The sequence below is a fragment of the Heterocephalus glaber genome, unplaced genomic scaffold (assembly GCF_053883595.1).
Source record: "Heterocephalus glaber isolate CG9 unplaced genomic scaffold, H.glaber_assembly_v1.0 deba00001555, whole genome shotgun sequence".
Classification (NCBI taxonomy): domain Eukaryota; kingdom Metazoa; phylum Chordata; class Mammalia; order Rodentia; family Bathyergidae; genus Heterocephalus; species Heterocephalus glaber.
Window position 1 is genome coordinate 17,070,399 of NW_028258346.1, and position 27,790 is coordinate 17,098,188.

The 27,790-nt window shown below is 46.1% G+C and overlaps 1 protein-coding gene and 1 pseudogene across 1 annotated transcript; one reads left to right on the forward strand and one right to left on the reverse strand.

Annotated features, from left to right (window-relative positions):
* Positions 1 to 2,139: 2,139 nt before the first annotated feature.
* Positions 2,140 to 27,790, forward strand: Mal2 (mal, T cell differentiation protein 2). The gene is made up of 4 exons (XM_004850210.3): positions 2,140 to 2,354; positions 13,617 to 13,787; positions 22,325 to 22,480; positions 25,480 to 27,790. The coding sequence occupies exons 1-4, from the start codon at positions 2,226 to 2,228 to the stop codon at positions 25,549 to 25,551; spliced, it is 528 nt and encodes a 175-aa protein (XP_004850267.1). The 5' UTR covers positions 2,140 to 2,225; the 3' UTR covers positions 25,552 to 27,790.
* LOC106009842 (zinc finger CCCH domain-containing protein 8 pseudogene) lies at positions 15,572 to 20,388 on the reverse strand (annotated as a pseudogene).

Below are 27,790 nucleotides of genomic sequence, written 5' to 3' on the forward strand. Positions count from 1 at the left end.
CTGAGAAATATGGAGCAGCAGAAGCACGTTGATGGTAAAGAATAAGGCCTAAAACAAGACTGGGGGCCAATACAAGCCTCACTACAATGCCTTCCTGTAAGCACCAGCAGGCTAGGGAAGCCAGAAAAATTGGGATGGGCCAGTGAGAGAATAGGGAAGAGGTGAACAGCTGGAGTCCAAAGACCTGGTGAAAGAGAAATAAAGGATAGGCGATCATCGTCAGAGAGAACGGCAGGAACAAAATTCCCAGTAACAAAGTGGGCCCAGATGTGATTTCATGTCATGGAAGGCAGTGAGCAGTTGTGAAGCGAGATTGTTGAAGACACATTAAATAGGAAATTGTCGTCCCCGTAAAAGGGGCATAAAGGAACTCTGAGCTGGAGCTCAGTGAACCACAGAAGTGGATGCGTGAAGAACAGAAATGGGACCCTGTTCAGGGCAGAGCGGTGGTGTTGGGTAGCATGAGTGCTTTGCTTCCTTTGATTCCAGAGTTACTAGCTTCACTAGAAAGAAGCTAGAGTTATCCAGAGAAAACAAGTGTTTTAAGGATCTTGAGAGGGAGAAAGCATCCTAGAAAAAGGTTCACTTTCAAGCAGGTATGCTCAATAGAAGAGGATTTGATAACAATCTTCTTCATTGTACTGGTCTTTGTGGAAGCAGGCAGGAGAGACAAAGCAAACCTGGCCAGGGGAGTGTGTGCAACAAGGAAGGTGTTGGAAGGGACATTGTGAAAACTTTCCCCTGGGTCGCCATCTTTAACACAAGCTCACTGAAGCTCTTCTGGGTGACTAGCACATCTGGAAACCCCAAGCCGTTTAGGTTCATTCCCTGGAATACTCTGGACACATCGTGGCCCCTGAGCATTGCCATAGAGTGCTCTTTGAGCATTCTCTAAGTGCTTACGGAGAACGCTTTAGCAGAAAATGAAACAGATCATTGTCTGCCAATTGGGGTTTGAATCCAGAAAGAGTTCATTGATCAAGTAAATGTAGAGAACATGAAATTTCATATTAATGAAATGCCAGAAAGTGATGATTAAGCGAAGATGATAGGAAGCATACACGACAGGTTTCACCCACACCCTGTTATGTGGTTCTTACCCTGATGTCACCACCACACCTGAGTTTTGCTTATTAAAGTAATATAGGCGCAGGCAACTAAAACTGCTGACCAGTGCATAGAGATACACAGCTTCTCAAAGGCTAAACTTGACAGGCAAGATCAGGATTCGATGTGGAGGGTGTCTGACGACGTTAGCTAACTTGATTGACATGTTGCCTGTGTGTAGTTTTTCGTCCGCTGATCTTTGATAAAATTAATCTTTTTGGGGGGGGTACCAGGATCAAACTTGGGACTTGTGCCTACGAGGCAGGTGCCAGAACCACTGAGCTAAATCCCCGGCCGATAAAATTAATCTCATCTCCTTCACTTCACTGACAAAAAGGTTGCATTCAAACCAAAGGTACAATGGGGACAAATGATAAATTAAGGAACAGGATTCAAACCACACTTAAATCCTTTTACAAAGAGATCTTAGGTGTTTAAGGGCAAGAAGTGTGTGACAGGTGACATAAAGAATTCGAGTTGTATGTGGAAGATGGAACCGCCCGCGCTACATCTTGTGTCCGCAGAGCAATAGGCTGTGTGCAACGTTGGAAAAGTAGCTGTCCTCGGCTGAGAGCGCGAGCTCGCGATGCGCCCTTCACGGCGTGCGGTCTAACCCGCGCACGGCGCCAGGTACCCGCCTGGGCCCGTCCACGGAAGAACCGCCAGTGGGCGCCAGCTCCCAGCCCCAGGTTACCCGCCCTCCCGGTCCCCTGACTGCGACGCCGCGCGGCCCACGGCGTTTTGCAGGTGTTTATTCTTCCACTCCTCCACCTACTCGCGCACTTGTTTGACACTTTCCATCATAAAAGAACAAACGGCGCGGCCCTGCTTCCCGGAGCATAGCCTAGCGGGAGGACGACCTCGGAGACCCGGCGGCCGGGGACGTGGGGGGTGAGGGGCAGGGATGCGGGGCGGCGGGGCGCGCGCCGGCCTGAGGGACCCTGGGCGGGGCTGCACCTGGCCGGCGCGCACCTGGGCCACGTGACGGGGCGGGGCCTCGGGCCACCCCCACGGTGGCGGCCCCTCCCCCGGCACGCCCGGACGGGGCCGAGGCGGCTGCGGGACCCGGAGCCCGGAGCCCGCAGGAGGCGGCGGCGCGCAGACGCAGCAGCGGCAGCATGTCGGCCGGTGGGGCGTCCGTGCCGCCGCCGAACCCCGCCGTGTCCTTCCCGTCGCCCCGGGTCACCCTGCCCGCCGGCCCCGACATCTTGCGGACCTATTCGGGCGCCTTCGTCTGCCTGGAGATCGTAAGTGCGCCGCGGGCCGGGCGCAGGGCGGTGGGCGCAGCCTGGTCCCGGTGGGCGGGCGCCCTCCGCGCCTCCGCGCCTGCACCTGCTCGGCACCCGCCGCCGGCCGCGCTCACCCTTGCTGCCATCTTGGGTGGCGACAGCGCCGGGCGGCAGCGGCGGAGGAGAGGGCGGGGGGAGCCGCAGGCCGCGCCCCTGGCCTGCCGCCCCCCGAGGCCTCTGCGCTTTGGATCGGGCGGGCGGTGCGGGTTCGAGGCGGGGAGTGGGGTGCCTCGGCTTCCCGGCTGCGCCGCGCGGGGAGGCTGGGCAGGGTCGCCGCCCTCCGCGCAGCCTGCGGGGCAGGGGCGCCTGAACTCGTTCAAAGGAGTTTTTGGACTTAGAAGCTCTGGAAGCTGCTTGTGGACAAGGGAGAAAGGCAATAGAAATTGAGCAAGGGAGGTTGCATCACGCCCTGGGGAGGGCAAACACGGAGCGGGCGGGCGGCTCTGTTTGCTGGCTTGGGGTTTTCACCCCCAGGACACACCTCTGCTTCGAGTTTGCATAACCTGGACTTGGGTCACTCGAGTTTCGCTTCTGTTCCTTTGAGGCCGGAGCACCTTGTGGGCATGGCCTTTCTCCTCCTGGCAGGCCCAGGCCAAGCTCCCTCGCCGAAGCTTTGCTCAGATTCGAATCGAAAAGGACACGGGTTTCAGGCTTCGGGGTCTGTGATCAGACCCGACTGTGAGCGCAGAAGAGGGAGGTTTGAGCTGGAGCCCAGATCAGAAGCCTGCGGCCTCGGAGTCGGCCCAGGCGCCCAAGGGAGAAGAGCTCCAGAGGGAGGCAGGCACCTTAGGGCAGGAACATCTGCAGAGAAAGTTTTCGTCTTCACATGCCTGCCGGGTGTCTGCCTGCCTCTGAGAAGTGTTCCTTGTGTCCCTGTCTGCATTCTACCCCCTCTGGGATTTGCAGATTGCTCAGGTGGACTTTCTAAACTTCAGTCACAGGCTAGCCTCCTCCTAAGCGATAATCCACATGAAAGCCCCAGTTTGATAGAATGGTCATGTCTCTAACATCTACTCAGATATGTTTATGTGTGTATGCACGTAGAGATACATTTGTGTGCATATGTAAATTTTTGTATCTGCAAAGAAAGCTTCTCCAGGCTACCGAATCAAAGGCTGTCTCCCGAACCACCGACCTCAAGTCACATCCTGGGAAACACTGCCTCATTCTGAGTGGGGGAAGTGGAGGTGAATTACTCCATTTTCCTCTCCCCTACTCCCCTATCTCCTTTTCCCTTCCTGTAGCCCAGTGGCTGGTTCTCAACCCTTCTACACTCAAAAACTTGGCAGCTTTTTAAAATACTGTTGCCACCCTAGATTAATTAAATCAAAATCTCTGGGAGCGTACTCAGACTCAGCTAACTTCGTGTTGGTTTTTTAAAGTTACCCTGGCGATTTAAGATAGAGTCATGGCTGGGAGCCCTTCCCCCAGACTCTGTAGGGAAGGCAAGGCTTCTCTTGGAAATGAGAATTCTGGATTTGCTAGAACTTACTTCCGAAGGAAAGCCACACTCAGCGCAGTATCCAGTCCTATCTGGTCATCTTTTCATTCCCTCTGGCTGCTTCCCCCTGACACAAGTCTCTGACTCTTAGTGACATAGCACAGGGTCACCTTCAAGTGCCATTCAGCTTGCTTCCTCTTCTTGTGGCTAGACACCTTTGTAAGTTCAGATCCTAGGCCTCTATTCCTCTGTCACCTGCCTACCAAGCTCCCACCATTCCTCCAGAAAAAGGATCAAAACGTTCCAATGAAACCATTGACCTTGAGAGACAAGAGGCCACGTGGGACACAGACTCAGCTCCTTGCTCGCTCCTCTGGAATGGTCAGAGACCTTGGATTCTGTGCTTGAGAAAGCGGAGAGCAAGGCTGCCTGCTTCTCCATCTCCAGGGTCTGCCTGAGGGTGCCCAGGCGGCAGCCAAGCGACCCCTTCCAAGCCTTCGCTCCCAGCTCTCTCACTTCTGCCTCGTTTTCTAATTCCTGAGTCACAGCCTCCCAAGGCTCCTCTTCAGAAGTTCTCCTCCTCATAAATTAAATGTGAGAATTGCGGGGTGTGGTCCCACAGACCTTCAGCCTGGGACTGAAGACTTCAGCTCCTGCCTGTGTTTTTGGACATCTACACTCCTCCTTAAATTTGACCTTCCACTCAGATCTGTCTGTTTCCAAGGTTCCATCCTCCATGGCCTTCACTTATGCCCTTGAGATTTAACATGAGGAGGCTGTTCCCTCGAGGATGGACTGGACTCTCAACAGGGGACCAGGATCTTGGAGCTCCGTCCCCAAACGAACCCCAGGCCCTCTTTACTGTACTTCATTCAGTCTCTCGGGTCCAAGCCATTTGTTGAACAGATATAAAAGACATACATTCTGCCTGCCTACCTGGGCCAGGTAAAGCAGTATGTAGCACTCTGAACAGGTGGGGACTACCTCATCTTCACTTGCATGGCTCTTTTGGGGGGATTTGTTTCACCTCTAGATACCAAAATTGTTAGCCCTTTGGCCTTAGCTATAGTCATCAGTGCATGCTAAGAGTTTAACACTAGGTTAGTATTGCAAAGCCAAGACCAAGAGATTTAGTTTAGGATGGAAAACATCATTTCAAAAATTATGATTTTCAGAATTTAGTGTTCATTGAATGCCCCGGTGCACAAGAAGCGCTTCTGGGGATGAGGATGCTTGGTCCTTCCTCACCTGGGAGCCCTGATAACCATCGACAGGGCTGGCACAGAAAGAGTGACCATTCGGGGAGGAGTTACAGGTGGGACCTCAACTAAAGCTGGAGTATTTTCCAGACTGCTCTATAAGAAAATGACATTGACCTTCTGCGCTATTACCAAGGAGGATATTCAGACTTCCTATTCTCAATGAGATAATCTTCTAAAATGCATTAAAAACTTAAGCAGCACAGAATTCATCACCAAAAAATATATAAAATTCATTATTCGGTGTAGTTTGCATTTTCAGTGTTTAGGAAACTGTCTCCATTACTCAGGTCTCTCTCTGTAAGAGACATCGCTGGGCTCTTTTTCACTTGCTTCTAAGTGCAGCATTTGGGTGGTTTTCATTTATTTAGCATAATAACTTAATTAACAGGCATCCAGGCCTTCTTTTATGCATGAGTAACATTATTCTTGCCTTTAGAAGGGCTTGCCACAGGGTGAATTATAAAGACAAGAAAGAATTATGGTGTTGTATATGAAGCGGTAAAATAGGTTCCTGAAAGTCTTGTGGGAAAGCAAGGAAGAGAGCATCTGGCTCCCGGGGAGGCTGGGACGGGCAGCGTTAACGAGGTGGGAACATGCGAGTTTGGCCGTCAGGAGCAGGCGCTCAGTAGACAGAAATAGCGGGATAGAAGATTCCTGGTGGAAACTTCAGAGACAAGAGCAGTTGTGAGTTCTTGACCGACCGACCGATTCCAAGGTGGCAGAAGGGAAAATGGCAGACAGGACCAAGTCCTGCTTCACGGAGAAATGCCAGGTGAGGGGTTTGAGTTTACTCTGTCTGTGAAGGGGAGCTTCTGAAGGATGGGATGAACTCGATCAGGTTTGTAGCTTAGATGTCTTCAGTAAAATTTGGTGGTAAAACAGGGACATTGAAGCCAGGTGTGGTGGTTCAAGCCTGTAATCCCAACCCTCTGAGAAGCTGACCAAGAGGGTCACAAGTTCAAGCCCAGCCTGGACAAATTACTGAGACCCAGTCTCAAAAAAGCAAAAAGGACTGGGGTGTGGCTCAGTGCAAAGATCTTGGGTTCAATCCCCAATGCTGGAAGGAAAAAAAAAAAGATGTAAGGCAGGGAGAACCTGAAATAGGACCAAAGAAAGGAGAGAGAAAGTGAGAGGTCTAGGGATTAGGAGGTCATCTAAGGATACAGATCTTGACGGGCTCCCAAATCATACTAGATTAGATTTAAATGTAAGATACAACTGAGAGGAATTATGGCAGAAAATGAATGTTAAAGAAGGACAGAGGGGGTTGGGAGGAGCTGTATAGGACACGGGTGCTCTCATGCAGGCAAGTCTATGGAAGGGGTTTCAGGTTATTTTCAACCAAAACCTTTGACTAAACAAACATAAATGTTCTGGTGTCCAAAGTTTTCTCGACCAGAAAATAGATTTTGATCACAAAGGGACATTGTTTATTTGCAGTGGTTAACAGACTAGGGGCAGGTTTGTCTCTCTAAATGGAGTTTAGTCCTATAAGTATGTGTGTTAAAAATCTCTAGCCACTTGTAAAGAGCATTTTAATTTTCATAAGAGAAAATAAACCAAGGCTCCTGCCAAAGCCTACTGTCAGCAGTCATTTGTCTCTGTGAAAAAATACAAAGAACTGAAATTTGTAAAACTTCAAACCAAGTTGCTGAAAAGAGTGACTTTGAGCTACAACGGAAAACATCAAGGAGAGATTTGCTTTGTTTGGCGCAAGAGAAAGCTACCTGGAGTAAGAGCTGTGGACAGGGCCTGGCTCTGCTGGCTGATGGAATAGAGAAGACCCAGTAATGAGGAAGGACAGGAACCAGCTGACCCAGGACCCCACATGTGCCATACTTTATAAATACTGCAGTTGTTTGGAAGTGCAAACCTGCCTTATATGACATTGCTCTGGGAGAACTGCCGCCGTGGAGAAGGAAGCCTTGGTGTGCATATGGTCTTTAAATCTTGTCCTACTCAAAATGCTATCGTTCTCTCCAGGTAGCCACAGACTGACCTGAATTTCCCGAGCATCCTGTTTTATGTGAGGAACAAATCTCCTCATAATCCCCTTATGTGGCTCTGACTTTTGTTGAATAACTTTCAGGAGGAAGGAGGCAGAAAGAAAAGAGGCAGTATTTGTAGGGCTCTTGCCAACCTTGGGGCATTGGTATGCAGGAATGCTTTTAACCTACTTGACACCTGGTTACCTACAAACATGAAAAGAGGATTTTGAAAATCAAAGGAAATTATACACAAGATCGTCCAGGGCCGAAGCATGTGTCTCCTCTCGAATGCTTGCTTTCCATTTCAGGCTTGGCATCCAGGGTATTTAAGAAACTGAAGTGAAAGTTTGGGTCAGAGAGGGAGGGAAAAGATATAACGCCATATAGCACCTTCAAACATTTTTCACAGTAAACCTTGAAAAGTGAAACTTTTCAAATATTTTATTTTGTTCGTAGGCTTCTCATAGATGTCTTTTCTCTCATCGCTTCCCAGAATCCATCTCTCCTTTCCCCAGTTGCTGACCTGTCCCTCAACCCCAGTGTGTACAGGGTTAGTTCAGGGTTAGTGTGGATGGAACAGAGCCTGGTTAGAGCGCAGATGAGCACAGAAGGAGGGGGTCACGAGGGAGCTGGCTTTGTTCTGGTAGGAAGTTCCAGTGGTCATTGCAGTAATAATCACGGGGGTAACTTTGGAGCCAAAAGAAAACTAAAACTAGGTGTCATGCAGTTGACTTGCAGGAGATATCAACTTTCCTGTGACTTTCCACTCCAGCCTCCTAAGAGCCTGTGGTAGGCAGTGGTGGTTGCTAATAGCAACTTGAAAATGGAGAAGTATGTGTTCCTGCTTCACTGACACCCATCATATTCCAGGAATCAGGCTGAGCTGCAGACAAGCGTGAGCTCCTCAGGTCTCAAGCTGCACTTTGGGAGGGTTTTCTTATAGACCCATTCCATACACATGCTGATTGGTTTCTGCTCATTTCAAGGAAGATGCAGTGCACCATATGTAGAAAGCACCATCCTGGATTCTGGCCTCCCAGAGATGTTTAAGGCAATGTCTCTGGCCTTAGCCTCACAACCCAGTGGTTGGAAAGCACATGAATCCATGGTTTCCATCCAATTGTAGATACTAAGGCATACACATGGGTCAGCAACTGTGGACACTGAGTGGTAGCATCCAGCCAGGTAAGTCTTCTGGAAGACATGGTGCTGCAGTCTAGTTAGACAGCAAAGACTGGTGGTCACATGCTAGGCAGAAACGTGGGCAAAGGTGACTAGTTCTCTCTGTGCAGGGGATGGGATAAGGGCAGGGCAGGAGTGCAAAGAATGGGCAGTGAGAAAAGGGTTCTACATTCAGTTTGGCAGGGAAGCAGCAGGAGTCTCCAATGCTGTCCCCACTGGCCTGGAGCTACATGGCAGTGAATTTACACTTCTGTGAATTTATCCTTCTGTTGGGTCTACTGACTGAAACGCATCCAATTTAAAAAAAAAATCTTTCAAAAATACTAGTTATGTGCAAAATGGAACTAATTGTAGATCATCCTTTTTCTACACGATGAGTGTCTGAGTACACTAAACACTTCCATAGCCACAGTTTCATGAGCAGGTACCCAAAAGTAAAATAGGGGACTGAACACGTAGAGAAAGTGTTCTGATGTTTGGGGGCGCTACACACCCTTTTGTCATTGCCATAGAAATTAGAGACTGTGTCCTCAGAAATGTGCATGTGTATTTATGTGCCCAGTTTTATATGATTTTAGGGAACCACCTGGGAAGTGAGTAAAATCCCTACTCTGGAATGAGCACTAAACTTTGAACGAAGCAGAACAGAACCTTCAAGCAGAAGCTTTGAAAGCCACTCAATAGGTTCAAACCTCAGCTCTAACCTTTATTAATTGTATAGTTAGGAAAAGTTACTCATGGCTGTGTGCCTCAATTAATTTATCAGTATAGTAGGAATAATCCTATCTCCCAGGGTTTATGAGGGTTCGATTGACACAAATAAAACTTTTAGAACAGTGCTTGGAACACAAGAGCTCATGTTAGCTAATATTTCTGTTGTCATCAGCCTCAGCCTCCTGCTCAAACTCTGTCTGCCAGAGGAGGAGGTGAGGTTTTATTTTCTTTTTCCTCTAGGCTTTCTGGCTTCTCGGTCTCCCTGCAGCAGAGTGGTGAAATGTCCAAAGTGTAGGTAATGAGAGAATCACAGTGCTTATACATTACATACAGGAAAATCTACATAATGGAGTACTTTTACTTAGAGTAATTTGGTATTTTATCCCTTCAGGTTCATTTATTTTTCTCTCTTTTTATTCCAACAATACCTGAAAATGGGTGAAAGTAGGAATTAGCCTGTTTACTTATTACAATAAAGAGGATAAATTGAAATGGAGGTGTCAAAATGGTTTGAAAATTGTTAGCTAAGATGTCAGGCTTATGTCAAAAAGCAGGTTGTTAGGGAATAATTTACATTTGAAAAGAAAAAGGGATATTTGCAAAAGGAATCCCTTGGGAGCATAAACAGCCCTTCCAAGTAGGAGACAAGCTGAGGAATTTATTTTCCACTGCAGCCAGAATTGCAAGAGTTGCTTCCTCCCCAATACCACTGTTCCCATGGGGCTTTGTATTATTGCCAGTCCATAGTTTCTAGCAAAAACACGTTTTAACTCCAACTCTGACCTCCCGTCCACTGCCTCCTTCTTTAGTGTCCTTTAGTGTCCCAAAGAGCCTGATGGTTACCCATGAAACAGCCCAATACACTACGATTGGCAATTTTTTAAAGGAACTAAACTAGAGCTCACAATTGGGAACCTCAAGCTCTAACAAAAAGGCTTGTTTGAGGAAAGAAAAAGGTAAAATCCTCCTGGAAGTAGGTATGTTTCCCCCGTGACTTGGTTTCCCCTTGTCTTCTAAGGTCAACTTCAGGTGTACCCGGCACACACCAGAATGCAACAGCTTCCAAGTTGCGGCTATTATGTCATTAGCTATCCCTAAAACAACCTTCTTTTTTGTGGTTTAGCAAATAGTTGTCACCTCAGTTTGGCCACAGTAGCTGAGAAGTGTAATAACTTGTCTGAGTCTCTCCCATAAGAAAACCAGGGAAGTATACATCCGAAATCACACGAATTTGAACCCTCAGAGTTGGACCCAGCCGTGGAGAGCAGGACTTGGCATCCAAATTCCTTTCCTCACCATGCAGCGCACAGGCTCTGCCGTTGCTAGGATACCTTATCAACTGTGCCCCCTCAGATTTTAACCATTTTCATGCTCTGCTTTTTACCCAGAAGATCTGGGCTCCTCCCAGAGGCCTCTCTATTAAACAGGTGCTGTTAAGCCTACTGTGCTAAGTACTCTGGGTTTGCTGCAGCCCAGAACGAGGAGAAAGCTCCCTTTGTCATGTTGCAGGCGGGTTAGGAAGGTGGGAAGGAAAGGGAGAATTGTGAAAAGGAAATCTCCAGTGATGGAGAGATGACGGTGTCAGGTGCACCGCAACGGCACAGTGCCGGCCGGGGCTCCTGGCTGAGTGGAGCCGTGTCACAGACTCTGGCCTGGGGCAGGCGCACGTGTTTCAGCGTGCGAGCACTGAGCTTCCTGTCCCTGCTGGGAAAGAATTGGAAGCGACCCAGCAGTGGATCTGGCGGCCTCCCCTGGCGAGCCTCGTCCATCCCAGCCTCACAGAGCGCCCTGTGCTGAGCTTTTTATAGCCCTCACCGCAATCTGCTCCTGAATCCGAGCTAATGGTGTCTATTTCTCCCTTATTTAGAGCTCCTGAGATGGAACCTTGCTTTTTTGTGTATCTTTTCTTGAGTGTCCTAGTGCCTAGCAGCAGGTCTGGGACTGGTTGGTTGGAGGTCCAGTCCATGTTGTTCAAAGTTGATTAATTGTGAAGGATTATTTCCAGGTGGATTTCATGCCTCTGCTTACCTGTTTAGTTCTCCTGCCCCTGCCAAACAGTGACCACTGTTCTTGTGGACTTACACATATTTCTCAGTAAATGATTCTCAAGTCAATAGATATTTAATAATGTGAATGTATTGAACCGCATTCTAATAATCCAGGTCATTTGCAGGTTCCCAGTAAATCTTGAATGAATGGATACTTAAACATGATGTACATCTCTTAAGCTGTATTTAAAAGCAATATCATCTTCAGATGTTTTTAAATGGTATAAAATGGTATAAAATATTATCTAATATTTTTACCAGGAGTAAATTTATTCCTTTTATAATCATAGATAAGGTAGCAGCTAAAATTTTTAATCTGCACTAAGATTCACTACTTAGATTTACTTTATAAAATACTCTGGGTTGTTAATTTATTTGGAAGTAGGACTTGAGGTGTCCTATGCCAACTATACATGTATTAGACTGGTGCTTTAATTATCGTTATTCTAGTAACACATTTTCTAACCTGAATTAAAAGTTATGTTTTTAGCTTTCAGTGACTTGTGCAATTTGAGTTTTGGATATTATCTAGATACTTAAGCAAAATAGATGTGATTGTTGGTCTCTGGTCTTTATCATCTGGAGCTCATACTGTTCTCATTTGAACATTAGTGTGTTCACTAAGTAAATATGTGGAACATTTTGTGTGTGTGCATGAGAGAAAGAGAGAGAGGGAGAGAGAGAGAGAGGGAGAGGGAGACGGAGACGGAGAGGGAGAGAGAGAGGTTGAAATTCCTCGGGGCAGATGTATGAGCTGTTTGTGTCCCAAACCTTCCTAGCACGTGGCTGATAGTTGCCAAAGGGTGGCGGTGTAGGTTAGTTATTATGTAGATCAACACTTGGTAGAGAATAGAAAGCAGCGTGCTGACCGGACAGCGGGAACCTGGGGGGTCCGTGACATCTCCTCTCCTCAGTGTGAACAGATTCCGAGTGGCGAGGGAAGGGTCGTCAAGCATGAGCTGGAACTCGGGAAAGAAGTTTTAGATCCTGCGCCCAAGATGAGGTCTGAGCGGAGTTTCTTCAACCCGCCCCGGGAGAGAAGCTTCAGCGCCAGCGTGCGGCAGGCTTGGGTGTGAAGAGCTGTGTCTTTGGGCCGGGTCGAGCCGCCTCTTGCCTGTAAAACAAGGTGTGCAGGCCAGAGTGAGTGGAGTAGGACGAGTCCGGGTCCCACGTCCAGGGCGCAGCCTGCGGAGAGAAGGACGGATGGGGAGGTGTCCCACGCCGCTGTCTTCACCGTCCCCCCGCGCTCCCTCACTCAGTCCCGAGTGCCCACCTCCGAAATCTGCTATTTCCCTTCCTTACCGTTCCTTCCCGCCCCGTCCTCTATCCAGCGACGGCTGACATGCTCCTGCTTCTGCCCTCCCTCCGGCCGGGATCCTGACTCGCACTCTGCTGTCCTGTTGGTCACCTGCTGTCCCCAGGCCTGCGTCGCATCCTCCCCGCCCGCCCGCACACTCTGGCCCGGAAACTTTCCAGGCCTGCCTCGGACGCGCTTCTCCCTTCCTGCTCCGGGTGGGGAAGCCTGCCCTGGCTCTCAGCCTTCCCAGCCTCTTCCGTGTCCTGGGCCTCCCTTCGGGGCGCTCAGCTCTGCCGCATCTCCGGGCACAGCTCCCGTGGGTCCCACTCAGCACTGCTGTCCTGCCGAGCCTTCCTCTGCGATGCCAGGGCCTCAGCCACCCTCACCACAAGCCCCACGCCCTGCCCGGAACACCTTCTCCCCACCTTGTTCTTGGGACAGCTGCTTCTCCAGAGCGCTCCTGACTTCTCCTCGGGACCCGGAGCCCTTGCTGTGCGCCCTGAAGCGCTGGTACTGGCCCAGCTGTGCCGCTTATAAAGTCGAATTTCAATCACTTGCTGAGTCCGCCTTTTCCTGCAGTGGGCTGAGCTCTGTGGGCAGCTTGCTTACATTTATCCCCACATCCTGCACGGAGCCTGACATAGTTGGTATTTGCTGACCCCTACAGCCACCTGAGGTGCGTGTCCCAGTGTCCAGCACAGGCAGGTGATGGGTAATAGTGTCTTTCATGGCTTCCCGTTGTGCAACAGCTGTACCTCTTACTGTGTAAATAGCTGATAATGTCTCGTACACACATGGGCCAGGTTACAGACAGAGAAATGAACATTGGGCGTGATGAATCAGAAAGCTACAGCTGTTGTTTACTAATGAACTCGAAGTAGTGGTGAGTGCAGAATCGGTTGACAGTAGTTTAAAGAGTGACTAAAAGGAGAGGAAGCAGTGGCCAAGCAGCTGGTAGAAATGATGACTGGGCGGGAAAACACATCAGTGGCGTGGCACGGAGGTAGGCGGTGGGGTCAGCGGAAGAGAAGGCTTCAGAAGATGAGGGCCGCTGGGTACATTCACGGGTGGAGGGAGAGAGCTCAGGGTGGAGACTGGGGGATACAGTCAGGTCCGCCTCACGCAGGGCTGGTTCCCACCTGGGGGAGGATGGGTTCTCGAAAAGTGGAAGAGAAAGGTTGGCGAGTGGGTGGTGTGGGCAGGGTTAGGGTAGTGAGGTTGATGCAAGCGTGTCTAATGTCACGGGCAGAAGTATCTTTTGAGCAAACCTGTGCTCTTTCATTTCCAGGTACTAGGAGGCCTCGTCTGGATTCTGGTTGCCGCCTCCAATGTCCCTCTCCCTCTGCTACAAGGATGGGTCATGTTCGTGTCCGTGACCGCTTTCTTCTTCTCCCTCCTCTTCCTGGGCCTCTTCCTCTCTGGCATGGTGATTCAAATTAATGCCAACTGGAACTTCCTGGTAAGAGATTCTGTTTTGTGTTTTGCAAGAAAATGTAAGAGACTTGTCAGTGTCTCCTCCTGCTCAGAGATGCCCAGCTCCATGCTCTGTTTGTTGCTTCCCATGGGCGAGAAGACCAGACCGCAGCAGGCTGTGCTGTGTGCTCACCTCCATGAACAACAGGGCCCCTGTTTGTGCAGTTCCTACACTGATGGAGCTGAGAAATCACTGTGTGACTCCCTGATGACTCAGATGACTTTTATTCAAAAACCGTTTCATTTCATACTACAAATGCATTGCATTATAATTGCTAAAAAATGGAACCACCTTTGGAAGCTGAATGTTCTCATGCATGTCTTGAAAATTTCCATTAATTTCTGCTGCAGAGATTTAAGTCTATACAGTCAGATGTTGGTATCTATAGGGCATTGGTTCTGGGATGCACTCACCTTGGCATACCCGTCTGTCAGTTCTCAGGTCCCTTCTATAAATATAGTATTTGCATATAACTGACACACATCCTACTATATACTTCAAGTCATCTGTAGGTTACTTATAATACCTAATCAACATAAATGCAATGCAAATAGTTTTTATACTGTATATGTAGAAAATAAACACAAAAATAATCTGTACAAGTTCATTGTAGACACAGTTATTTTCTGAAGTTTTCAATGCATGATTGATTGAATCCATAGATGGACATCCTGGGAAACAGAGCACAGATTGTACACTCAGAAGACAATTAGATATTTTGCTCTCGGAATTCTTTTTTTTTTTTTTTGGTACCAGAAATCGAACTCAGGTCCTTGCCCTTGCAGGGCAGGCAATGGAACCACTGAGCTAAATCCCCAGCCCTGCTCTCTGAATTCTTAAGAGAGTGTTTTATAATTTACTCCTTTCCTGAATTAGTAAGAGTTGGTGAGTTTTGAAAAGTAAAGTTACAATCAATACAATTTTTTAAACATGGTACTATGAAATTGGGTCACCTTACTCCCTGCTTTCCCATGCAGTATATGGAGTCTCTCCTACTTATATCATTGGTCCTCAGGGACTGGTTCCGAAAGGCTTCAGTGGAGCGTGAATTCCACACCACGGAGGACAGGGCCATGATGAAGTTCCCGAAGAGCCCCGTTAGGTTCTGATCACACTCTGCTGTTTTGAAACCTAAAGCAGACCTTCAGTCAGGCTTGGATATGTTCCTCTGAGTATAGCAGCGTTTTGTTCAGCTGCTGTAGAATAGGTGTCGGAGGAAAGTGTCTAGTCTTGTTTTATTTACAGAATACAAGGAGAACTTTAGTCCCAAATGTTTTCCACAGTGAAATCGAGCAAATGTGATGGCTCTTCAAGCCACCCGAGGTCAAATGGCCCTGCTTAGCGTAGATCTAAGAAGCGCTAGAGTGGCCACAGCCTTTCATAGGCTTGGGGTTCAGGTCGGGTGGCTTAAGAGCTGTATAGCCTTGGGCAAAATAGTTAACCTCTCAGAATTTTTTTTTCAAGAGATATTACTCTACTTTATTTATAATAGTAAGAAACTGGAAACAAACGTCTAATAGAAGATTGATTTTTAAAAATCACAGAATCATAAATTTTAAGCTATAAAATGGAATTGTGAGCTATCATTAAAAATATGTTGTCGAAGTATTCAATGACATGTGCAGATCTAAGTCTTGTATTATCCCGTCTTCCTAACTTCCTCTACTTCTTCACTCATTCTCAGACTAACCTTGCTTCTCATTTTATTGAGAAATCTCAGTCAAGCAGAAAACACAACTGCAGTTTACTGCCACGTGAACCCACAAGCCTGCATCTCGCCCTTTGTGCCCCTCTCCTGTCGCAAGAGCTGCAGCATCGGGGTGAAGCCCAACCCCTTCTTTCATTGTGCAGGGCACTCCATCCCTCTGTGCCATTGTTAAGGAGCTGCACATCGGCAAAGGACACCAGAAGGCACCTGAAGTGAGGAACCCTGAGAGCAACTCCAAATCACCAGTCTGGGACAGGCTGGAACAGACAACAGGCGTGACCACTCTTCATCTATACGAAAGCTTTTTTAGACTATTTTATTTCCATGACTTCTTTTCAGTATCCAAAACTTTAGTCAACAGTTCTTGTGTTTCAGCAGTCAGTGGAGCATGTGAAAACCTGCAGTGCTCTCCCTGATACCACTTTGCTCCTGTGTGATAAAACTTGCAAGGATATTCATTATGCAAGTACACACAGTTTTCACCTCTGGTACAATATCCTTGTATGTAAAACTTACACATTTCCTTTTTCTTCTCCATCTCTGCATCATGATCAAACTGCTCTCCCTTAATGCATTTCTTTTCAAGAAAGTATATGCAAACCTACTTCCCCTTGCATTCCATTGTACGCTCGCTTGTTGATGAATCCCTGACTCATTCTCACATGCTGCTGCTTCTCCTTAGGCTCACCATCCTTCAAAAACACTCTTCCTGCAGACCGCTCTTCTGCAATAAGGCGTCTGGCCCTTTGTTTCCAGCTCCAGGCCGTTTTCGTTTCTTTTTCTTTTGTTTACCATTCTTGTGACCAGGTTTAAGATTTTTATTTTTTGATTTACAGACAGTTGAGTATCTTCTACTCCCTCTTTTGTCACAGATTCTTTAGAAGATGGCAGGGGCTGGGCACCGTTTGCCATTTCTTTAGCTCATATGTTCTTTCTCAGAATTACTTTCTGGTTCCTGACTGCAGGTATCATTATCACCATATGACTCATAGTCTTTACTTCCTGATTTTCTATGTGGCAAACTCTTTGGCAATGTTGTAGAATTTCCAAAGTGCCTAACTTTTTTGGGAATTTGCTCACACTCCAGTTGAACTTCCCATTTTATTTTTTCTTCTTGAGCCTCTTCAACTTCTGTATCATCTACTTCATCATCGATTCTTTTGTCAGGGTTCCAGGCCGGTCTTTTGTTGAAGGCTGGGTTGGGAGATTTTGAGAAAAGATTTTCAAAATCTATGCTCCAAGCAAGTGGCCTTCCCCTCACCAGTCTGGAGCCTCAGGGTGAGGCCCCGCGCGTGCCGAGGAATCCACGTAGTACGCAGGGCTGCCCTCTTGCCACCTCTCCAAATTTTAATTGTTTCCTCTATAAAATGGTAATCATAAGACCTGTCTTACCAAAAGTCATTAAGGAATAATAGGAATGATGAATTAGCTTTGCTTTGTGCCTGAGAAACAGTAAGGAAACCGTAATCGTTCTAGATCTTTAAACACACTGAGGCTTACAGTTTGGGACTCTGAAAGCCCTTCTATTTCTATTAGGTTGCTAATATATCAGGCTGCTACATTTTTGGCCTAATTTCTCATTAATGATGAAAACAGTACATGGTCATGTGATGAAGATAGAAGGGCTCTAATTGGATTACACACAGATGTTTAATCTCTTTCTAAATGCTCGACTTTTCCACAATAAGGCATGAGAATGATTCAGTTGAACCCTAATCTTGACGAGCGAAACTGGGTTCTTTTAGTGTCAGGCCCGGAGATATCGGGCCACCTTGTACCACTGTAGCCTGCGTGTACCTCGGTGCTGTCCGGAGTCACTGCCCCAACTTCCAGCCTCTCCTGGTGTTGTGCCACAGCCAGCCTGGCCCTTCCCCTGGGCCTTCCTGGACCGCCCGATAGCCCAACCCCTAGAGGGCTAAGACCTGGACACACACACAGAATCCAGGATCCGGCAATGTCTGGGATTCTTTCTACCTGGTTTGGTGCACCCGCCTTACTAATGTGTAAATATCTTTCAGATATCATTCCTGGTCTTATTAGACATATTCCTATATCAACATTTTCCCTTTTGCTTGTATTGAGTCTTATCTTTGATATTGATTACAATCATTAATATCCTTAGTTGTTTATTAGTTTTCCTAAATTTGCATTTCCCACCCATTCATAGCATTATGTCTGATGTTTAGAAAACAAAATGTAAGATTTTTTGTTCTAATCACACCACTGTGTGACAGTTGAAATTGGAAAGACCTGCCTATCTGTCTTATCCTGTGTTTTTTGTTTTGTTATTTGCTGCTCGCATAGTCCACACTTAGGAAAAAAATGGTACAGGACACACTTAGGACCAGAGGTATTTCAGATTTTGGAATATTTGCATAGACTTTACTGTCAAGGAGTTTTGGACTTTGGAGCATTTCAGATGTTAGATTTCCAAATCAAGGCTGCTCTACCTATAGGAGCAATACATGCTACATGGTGTGGTGTCAAAGCATAGAGCTCGGGATTTGTGGGCATGCTTTTAAGGAGCCAATTCCTGCCTTTATAGAGTTTATGAAATGCTGTCCCTCTGTGGATGGCTCCATTTCACCCTTCTCTTATTATGTGATTTCCTTCATATTCATTTGTGTTTGAGCTCAGGACTAGCTTTCATTAGGTTTTGTGATATTTCTCGTATACTCTTATCCAGGAAGTTTTGTGAGCCATGCTTATCATGGAGTCATCTCCACATGGCAACAATTTTTAATTTCTGTATTCTGGAGCTAGTAAACAGTAACTGCTTAAAATTAGTTGATTTCCCCTTTGATAATAATTAATGCTACCTGTGTGCCATGCTCGAGGGAAGCAAGAATGCATTTGGATAAATAATTTACCTTCTACAAATATTTGGTGTAGGATACTAATGATAGTATTTATTTTTGTTGGTCATGCAGTTAAATTTACATACACAGTGATATATATGTTCAGTATTTCTCCACAAGCTATCTAGCTTTAGTAGAGCTGGTGAAAGAAAAATGCAGCATGTAATAAAATATATTAAATGCTAAAACCTTGCCCTATTCTAGTCTGGGGAAAAGGAGATTTTAGTCTTGAAATAGTGTGTATGTGTAGGGAAATAATATCATTTTGCCTCCTTGAAAGAAGAGATTCCATATTTATATTACCCCTTTTCCGGAGAAGATACATTAAGGAAAGATACATGTTAGAAAAATAAGTACTATTTTATTAGTGTGTGCTGTGATACGTAATGATTACATTCCTCTTGGGAAATTGGTATGCATACCTACTATGTCTCTTTTTAAAATCCTGTCCAGTTAAGCATGTTTCCCTCTATTCCTCAGAAGTCTGCCTGGTGCAGGTTGATTATTTTCCTCTTAAGGACATGCTTAGCAAGTTAGATGTCCTGAGCTGTAGTTTCTGCCTCACATCTATTTACTCATTTGGCCTTTGGGCCCTTCTTTACTGATGACAGTGTTCTCGTCTTCACTCTGAGAAAACTGGGCTCAGAGCGCCCGCATCCCTTTTCACGCGGCTGGTGTGTGGCCAGGGTCCCCTGGCTCAGTGAAAGATTGACCAGAGCAGGAGGAAGGCAGGGCCCGGGATGGGCTGTGGGAGGTGGTCGCTTGTTGCTTGAACGTCCAAGCTCTGTGACAGGCTGAGGTCGCCTATGGGAACGGCAGAAAAGACGGGGCAGCGCTCTGGGGTGCGTGATCTCAGCTCAGGAAGAGGGTAAAGGCAACTCGGAAAGGGGCTGGGTCATCTCCTGGTGAGCAGGTGCCAGGGACAGTGGTCCCTGACCACAGCATCAGCAGCAGCAGGAAACGTGTTAGAAATGCAGTCCGCAGGCTCCCCCGGCTGCTAAGAGGGCACTCAGGGTGGGGCCATCTGTGTTGGAAGGAGCTCTGTGCAGAGTCAGAGCGTCCAGCTTCACATAGGCGATGGAGGCTGAGCAGACCCGAGGAGAGCTCCGAAGGCCTTGCCCACGTTGCGCACAGGAACGGGAGTGGCATCCAGGGTGGCCAGGCGTCGGTGTGGGTGTAGCTGTGCTCCCGATCCGGGATATTGCCTGAATGCCTGGCCTGGCCTGGCAGTGGCTCTGGGAAAGTGTGCTGTGGTGGACGACGGCAGTAAAGCAACTGCTGCAAAGCAACTGCTGCAAAGTGAACACGTTCACTAACAGGAGCAGGATGGGAGAAAAGCACACGGGCTTGCTCAGTGCGAGTCTTCTCGGGCCCACGTGGAAGCAGCCTCTAAAATGGATCTCGGAGTTGTTTGGATTCGTTGCCTTTTTTGGCGGAGGGGAGGAGGCAACACCTGTAAGAGATAACGTGGAAGGAAGGAAGACAAGGCAGAAAGTCTGACTGTGACAAGGCCCTAGCCAAGTCAGGGGGAAGCTCCAAAGCAACCTGTCCTTCAAGACCAGACCGTGTGCTGGGCACGAGGGCCAGACACGCGCACCGTCCCCATCCTGCAGTGACCTGGGGCCGCCCCGGGAAGATGTGGCCTTGGCTGAAGCCTGCAGCACACCCCAAGTCCACGGGGGCCTGGGGTGCAGGTTTGCTTCTGGAGAACCAAACTGAGGCCAGAGTGGCTGAAGTCCAGAGAGGCACGAGACGGTAGTGAAATAGGAGAGGAAACAATCGCACCACGAGTTCCAGTCCTGTCCCCAAACTCCTCCTTTGAAAACAACACACCTCTTCTGAGGACTCTGAAATGAGGATCCTGAGTTAAATGAGTGCCTAAGGGTTGCAAACATACCTTCTGAGGTTTTACTAATTAATACCCTGCTCTGTTACATTTCATCCCTGAAAGCAGTGACATTGAACATGTTCCTGCCAATGGTCCGTGCTTGATTGTCCCCTCAAGCAGCTTGTGCCCCATGGTTCAGGGCCACCTGCAGCACGACACACAAATGACACCCCTGCCATGAGTGTGTTAAATCTGGATATTGACCTTCATCGATTAACTTAGCTGAATGACCACATGTATTTGAGCATCCCTCTTATGACGTGTGGCCCTTCGACAGTTTTTTTTTTTAATATTTCAAAGCCATCACTGGGTCACTTTACAAATGAGAGGTGTTTAAGAGAAACATTTTTCATGTTATCCCATGTAACTCTAACCCCTGGTGAGTTAAGTCTGGCCTAGTGGTTTCTCTTGGAGTAATAAGAACAGTCCTATGGACAACGTTGCTGGCTATGTGGACATTTACAAAGACAGCACAGTGTTCTCTTTTGTAGTATTAGGTAGATAGGGACAGTCTGACAGTGGAGAGGAAAGAGAGTGGATTTTCATGGAAACCCTCAAACACTTGTTGGGAATGTAGATTAATATAGTTATTATGGAAAACACTAAGGTTTCTCAAAAACTTAAAAATAGAACCACCATATGATCCAGCATTTCCACCACTGAGCATATATCCAAGAGCTGTCTGCACCCTCATGTTCCCTGCAGGGGGACTGACCACAGCCAAGACATGGAATCCACCTGTTTCCATCCATGGATGGATTGATAAATAAAATGTGAAACAAATATAAGCACTGTATACACAGTGGAATGCTATACAGCCTTTAAAATGAAAGAAATGCTTTTATTTGCAAAAACGTGGGTGAGTATGGAGGATATGTTAAGGAAAGAAAGAACACAGGGACCCAGTGACAACACCAGGCAATTGCACTGACAGGGGACTCTAAAAGGTTGAACTGAGAAAAGTAGGGTCATTACTGGGGGATGTGGAGGAGGAGCAGGAGAGGTTGGGAACATGAGGGTCAAATAATACAAGATGTAAGTTCCAGAGATCTGTTGTAGCCCAGCAACTACAGGTATTGTCAGTGTATCTGTGCAAATTGCTGAACGCCACACACACATACACACACACGAGGTAAGTATGTGGGGCACTACATATGTTAGGTACTTCACATTGACTCTTCCACACTGTATCATGTTTCAGAATACACAACACATGCAATCTCTATTCATCAATGAGTTTTTTAGAAGAGAATATAAACTTTGGAACCAGGTAGGTATATGATTGAGCTGTCCCTCCCAAAGAGAATCCTCATGTGATTTGGGGATATGTAACTGAAAAGAAAGGAAATTCTGAAATGGAGGTGATATATCATGGTTCTAAAGATAAGCAGAAATGTACCTGAAAAACATAGTCTGTAGGAGCTGTAAAAATACAGGGTGTGGCTGGTATAGTAATCCAGGTAAGGCAGAGTGAATTTTAATACTTATGTTTTGTATTAATTCCAGCAATGTTCAAAATAACCTAATAAATCACTGTTTTTGTACTTTTTGTGGAAATATATATTATTTTTAGTGGGATATAGGGATATATATCTTTGAATTCTATGATTTAATAAGGCTGTTTTATCTTTCATCGGATAGGATGACCTAGTGATAAAAGTAATTGCTCAAAAATAAAACATTTAGAAAATACATATACCTGTAAAATAGGTGGTAATTTAAATGCTATTTTACTTGAATTTTTAAAACAGCATGTTATTCCTTTTTTATCCATTCACTAATATCAATCTCTATGCATCTTCATTCAAAAACTGAACCCATGCATTTTATTATAAAATTCAGTGCATCAGAAGTTTTCCCTTGTATCAAATAGAATGGGTTCATTGATTTTCAGTTGGATTCTAACAGCCTGACATTGCTAAAGCAGCCAAAATAAACAGTGAATAGACTTAAGGTTTGTAGGTTACATGTTCCAATCATCCTGAACCTAAACTTGGTCATTTAAAATAAGGAACAGGAAAAAAAAAAAATTACCATATGACTACAGACGTCTACTCTCTCCTGTCAGGATTTTGCCTACCACTTTGTGGTGTTTGTCTTCTACTTCGGAGCCTTTCTCCTGGAAGCAGCAGCCACCTCCCTACATAACCTGCAGTGCAACATCACCCTGTCGGAGCGGCCGCTCCTGAGTGACAACCAGTACCGCATAAACGTAGCGGCCACCGTAAGTACTGGGAGAGAGCGTCCCCAGATCCCTCCCTGCCCGGTGTCCTGGAAGCTTCCAGTCTGTCATCTCCTTGCTGATAGCAGTTAGCACCGAACATGCCACAGCTGTGCATCTGTGCCGACCCCAAAGAGCAAAGCCCCGTCACCACCCCAGTGCTGGGGTGACCGGATTGACACCACCCACCATGACAGGGCAACCGTAGTGCTGTTCAACCTTGTACAACAAAGTCTACTTTGGAGAAAACATTAACTGTACAGTTGGCATCTATGAATGTTCAGACATAGTAGAAATTTGTTCCCAGCTTTGCTCTTTAATATTCTATACCTATTTTTGATTCCTTTTAACTGAATAAATATTTACCCCATGCATGCCATTTGGCAGGTAATTTGCTGAGGGCTGGGGTTCAGGTGTGTCTTAGTCACTTTCTAGTTGCTGGGACACAAAATACGCAATACTCACAACTTAAAGGAGGGAGGTTTTCTTGGGCTCATGGTTTTAGAGGATTCGGTCCATCATCAGCTGGCTCCAAGGCAGGAAAGGGCATGGCTGAAGGGCCTGGTGGAGGAAAGCTGTGTTCAACCCCTGGCAGCCCGGAAGGAGGGAGAGGGAGGGAGAGAGGAGAGAGGAGAGAGGAGCGAGCAGGTACCAGAATGCACCCTTCCAGGCCACGCCCCCAGTGACCACCTCTGAGCGGCCCCACACCCTGACAGCAGTCAGCCGTGGCACCACCAGGCCCCCATCCCCTCCCACACAGGAGGCTTTTGAAGGGCGTTTCGAATCTACCCTACAATAGGGCGGATAAGCTCAGTCCTACCACCGAGTTAGGTACTGGTGAGCCCACAGGCAGATCTGCAGCCATTGCCTCGGAGGTGTGCAGGTGACTGCGTTCTTTTTCTGTGAGGAACCTTCAAAAATGTTTATCCTCTTTAATTCATGCACCAGAATGAATCCGTCACTCTGTATTGACTTAGGTAATTTCCTAAGAGTCACACACACACAGTGTTTTTATAGAACTGTCGCAGGTCACAAAGACTCTCTGAAATGCCTTGATATTTAATAGACTGTATAGCAACGTGCTGACCCTGATATCTCACTGTGTTGCCCAAGTACCCCATAAATAGCCTCGTGCTCCCCATGTTGTCACCCAAATGTGTCTGGACCTGTCCTGGCCCAGCGCCATCCTACAGTATGGCGGCCTCTGGCCCTGTGCTGTGCCACTGGCCACCCAGTCCAGCAGCTGGAATCAGCTGGTATGAATGAACCCCTGCTGTTTTAGTGTGAGTTGAAAATGTAGAGTTTAGGGTGTTTCTTTCATTAAAAAATGAAATCTTACTTAAAACCCAGTAAATGTAGAAGATGGAAGTGTGCATCCCCCGGTTGAAGGCAGAGATGGGCTTTGATTGCCACCTCTCCTCTGCTGTCATAAAGCCACCTGTATGAACCTCATCGTCCCTGTGAGTGGAATTAAATTCTTGGAGTCCTTGTGATCCAAAGATCACAATTAGAAAACTACTGGTTTTAACAGTTTTACAAAGTAAAGAACAGGGACTTGGAGTTGATTTTTTCTGCCTATTAGTCATCGATTCCCACTGGACTTTCCTCTCTTTCTCTCAGTCCCTCTTTTTCCATGGTGCTGGCTGCATTTTTACCACCTCTCTTGGATCTCTGAGGAGCCCCATCCTAAGTTCTGACTTTCACAGGAATGGCGGGTGACCGCGTATGTGAAGATGTGCTGGTGCCTTTAATTTCCCACCAGCACACCCTCTCCCTAAGAGCCCGGTTTTCAGAGTTCTCCCTGGTGCAATTCTGTTCTGGCTGTGCCTCTGCTGTGACCTTGTCCCTCCTGTCCTTCCCTTTCTCTCTCTGCCTGGTAAAGCTCTCCGTGCGTTACCTTCTGCATTAGGTGCCAATCACCCACATACTTGTCTAGACAGAGCTCTAGTTTCTGAGTTTTCAGAGCTCTAAAATGTATCAGCCATTCATTGATGGCATTATACTGATCCCTTCACTTTTCTTTTTCTCTCAGTATACCTGAGAAAGAGGAGGATTCCATTTCACTAGTAATAGAAATCAAAAGCAATCTTATTCAGAGGACAATCTCTAAATTAGAAATATATCCGAAATGATTAGAAATGTATCAGAGAACTGGCATGAGGGTACGGAGAATAATAGACTGGTAATTAAACTGTGGAAATGTGCTCTAAATGAATCAGATTCTTTCCCGAGCTGTAGTTGCCTGATGAAGAATCCCTGCACCAAGACTTGGGGTATAATTCAGAATAGAGCATTTGCCTAGCGTGCCTAGGCTCAGGGTTTGAGCCTAGCACTGGGGGAGAGCAAGGGAGGGGAAGGGAGACGGAGAGGTGGAAACAGAGAGAAAGAGAGGAAAATGAGAATCGTAAACCCCAAACTGTGAAGACATTATCTACCATGCGCTTCTCTGCACCAAACTCAGAGATGAACATAGAAGTTGGTGCTAAAGAAACCCTCACTGAACCTAAGGAGAGTCATTTAAAACAGAATGCAGATTAGCAAATGAGGACTGCTTCCCTACGAGAAAGAGCCACTGTGACAACTATCTGTGTTGTGAGTCATAGAAATGATTTGATACATCCTCAGGTTTTGATAGTTACTGTCTTTGCTGGCTTTAAAACTACTATCTGAAAAGATAACTCACACTAAAATTTTTAATACAGTGCCTGAGGTTTCATAAATTCTTAATAAGTGAACCCAATATGTAAGTGGATGTTCAACATAAGACTGTTCACAGATGAAAACACTTTTAGGGTCTGGAATGTTTAAAGGAAGAGATAATAGTGGAAAGGGATAAAACAGTGTGTAAGCCATCAAAGAAGAGATCAATGTAAAATACTTCTGTAAGTGTTAGAGTATCTTGGGCTAGGGTGATCAGTGTTCATACAGTTGTCGCTTAGAAACACGTTTTCTTAAAGTCAGTGTTATGGATCCGATGTCAGTTCTTTTTTCTTTCCTCTTAGGTTTTTGCCTTTATGACGACAGCTTGCTATGGTTGCAGCTTGGGTCTGGCCTTACGGAGATGGCGGCCGTAACACTCCCGGGACTGACGAGGCTGTGTTAGTTCCCTTTGTCTCCTCTCTGTGTCCGATCACCCTGGATAGCACTTTGTCTGAATGTAACAACATTCCCAAAGAAATCTGTTTAGTATGGAGAGAAAAATCCAAGTGCCAGTTTTTGTTTATTTCATGAGTGGAATTTTAATTTTATTATGATGTTAAATAGAGAAGTATCCTTTCATTGTTTTATCTATTTTTTTTTTGAGAAAATCTTTCATTAAGTCCATAAAATACACAGATACTGTTCATGTAAAAGTACTGTTCCTTTATGTGGTCACAAAGTCACCTGACCCTTAGTAGGAAATTAGAATTCCCTGAAAGCTGCACGTTTCATGGAATTCCAGCCTTTGTTGTAAAACAGGAATTGGGGCACTTTTTCTGCTAGAGTGCCAGGTGGTGCGTATCTGGGCTTCGGGGCTCACACCATCTCGGCCCCAGCTCTTCAGTGCTGCTGCTGCTGCAACACAAACGCAGCTATGAATGACACCTAAATAAACAGATACATCAGTGTTCTAAGAAAGCTTTATTTACAAACACGAGGCAGGCTGGATTTGGCCCGCAGGTTAGGGTGTGTTAGCCTCCACTGTAAAACCTTAGTTACGTGCTCCATATTTTATTGAATGACCTTGAAAGTTTGTGAGCCCAATTAGACAAGGCACAAGTTTAGTCTCATGCACTAATCACAGTGCCTTTTGCTAAGGGTCAAATATCCTTGGGAGGGCATATAATTACTCAAGCTAATTCCGGCAGTCTTGGGTACAGGCAAAACTAGTTTACGAAGTGAACCCACGTTGTCTGATCAAACTAATGATCTCCTAACAGCTGAGCAGCGCTGTCCTCTGAGAGTTCTTGAAGCAGAATCTCCCTTGACCATTTATCACTACTGGAGCTGCTGTCCCTCCACTTACGTCTTAGTTTGGTTTATTTATGCTTAGAAAACAGTTGTTTGCCCTGTGCATGAATATATACATATTTATGTATGTGACGTTTTTCCAAATAGAGCTCTCTGGAGAGTTAACTTTTTAGTTCTGATTATTTGACATTATCTTCTGAGTTAAATTCAAATCGACTATGGAATATAACATAAAGCTGTAGATTCTTACATGTTTTGATATGCTAAACACCCAGATATCGCTCTTGTTTTTTGTGTTGGGGATAGACTAATCGGTTTTTAAACAATAGCATAAAAACAGTCTCTGGATAAGGGGGAATGATTTTTGCCCATCGGTAGAGACTCTGGTCTAGAAAGGCTCAAAAGGCAGACTTCGTGTTAGATCATAGCTGTGACCCTAACTCTCCACGCGAGGTCCTCACCTGTCCCCACAAAGGGGCCACCTCGGAAGAGAGGGCTGCTGAGCGGTGTTCTTCTGGCCCTCTGCCTTCAGGCTGTTCAGCCTCCTGAGTGTGCCGTGCAGAGGGGCTGTTGGACTTCGTGGGACAGAGAACGAGCACAAATGGCAGTATGGCCAGTGCCCACCGATCTTATGCCGTTTGCCTCATATTGCCCTCGAATGAAGAATCTGGGTTTGTGATAGAACTAACTATAAAGACCAGAGACATGTTTTCATCTGTGGTGTGAGGAAACCAGTCTTACGACTTTATAATCATGTCATATCTTTTCTATAAAGCTGACTTCCTTGATTTTTCTAGTTCCATACTGCATACCTAAGCCTGTATTAATAATTATATATTACAAAGTCATAAATGTGCCATAAAGATATGTTGTGCATTCTACTTGGAATCATTTAAAGGTAGGCTGCTAGAACTTAGTTGTGAGATTTTTTTTTCCTAAGATGTTATAGGCCATGCTTGGTGGCATTAAATTAAATGATTTTATTAAAATGTACTGGTGGAGGGCCGGGGATTTAGCTCAGTGGTTCCGGCACCTGCCTCGCAAGATCAAGGTCCTGAGTTCGATCCCCAGTACCAAAAAAAAAAAATGTATTTGGTGGCACTTTTGTAAATGGGCTACTTTTAGATTAAGAACCAAACCTAAAACTCTCCTAACTGTGAATACTTAGTTTATCGATAAATTGCATTCTAGATTTGTGAGTAACAAAGCACTTGAACAAAATTATGGTATTTAAGAATTTATTTACATTTCTTCACTGTAAAAATGAAAAAGTATTGGTTGGTCTTAAAATCTGGTACCTTCATGATGAAAAGAAATTTATTTTATAAGTGTTATGACTCTAATAAAGTATTCATTTGATAA

What these genes read in the sequence shown, in the direction of transcription:
- Mal2 (XM_004850210.3), top strand. Translation starts at nt 2,226, where the DNA reads ATGTCGGCCGGTGGGGCGTCCGTGCCGCCGCCGAACCCCGCCGTGTCC. An exon ending in CCTTCGTCTGCCTGGAGATC is followed by an intron (nt 2,355 to 13,616) that starts GTAAGTGCGCCG and finishes TTTCATTTCCAG; the next exon opens with GTACTAGGAGGCCTCGTCTG. An exon ending in ATGCCAACTGGAACTTCCTG is followed by an intron (nt 13,788 to 22,324) that starts GTAAGAGATTCT and finishes CTCTCCTGTCAG; the next exon opens with GATTTTGCCTACCACTTTGT.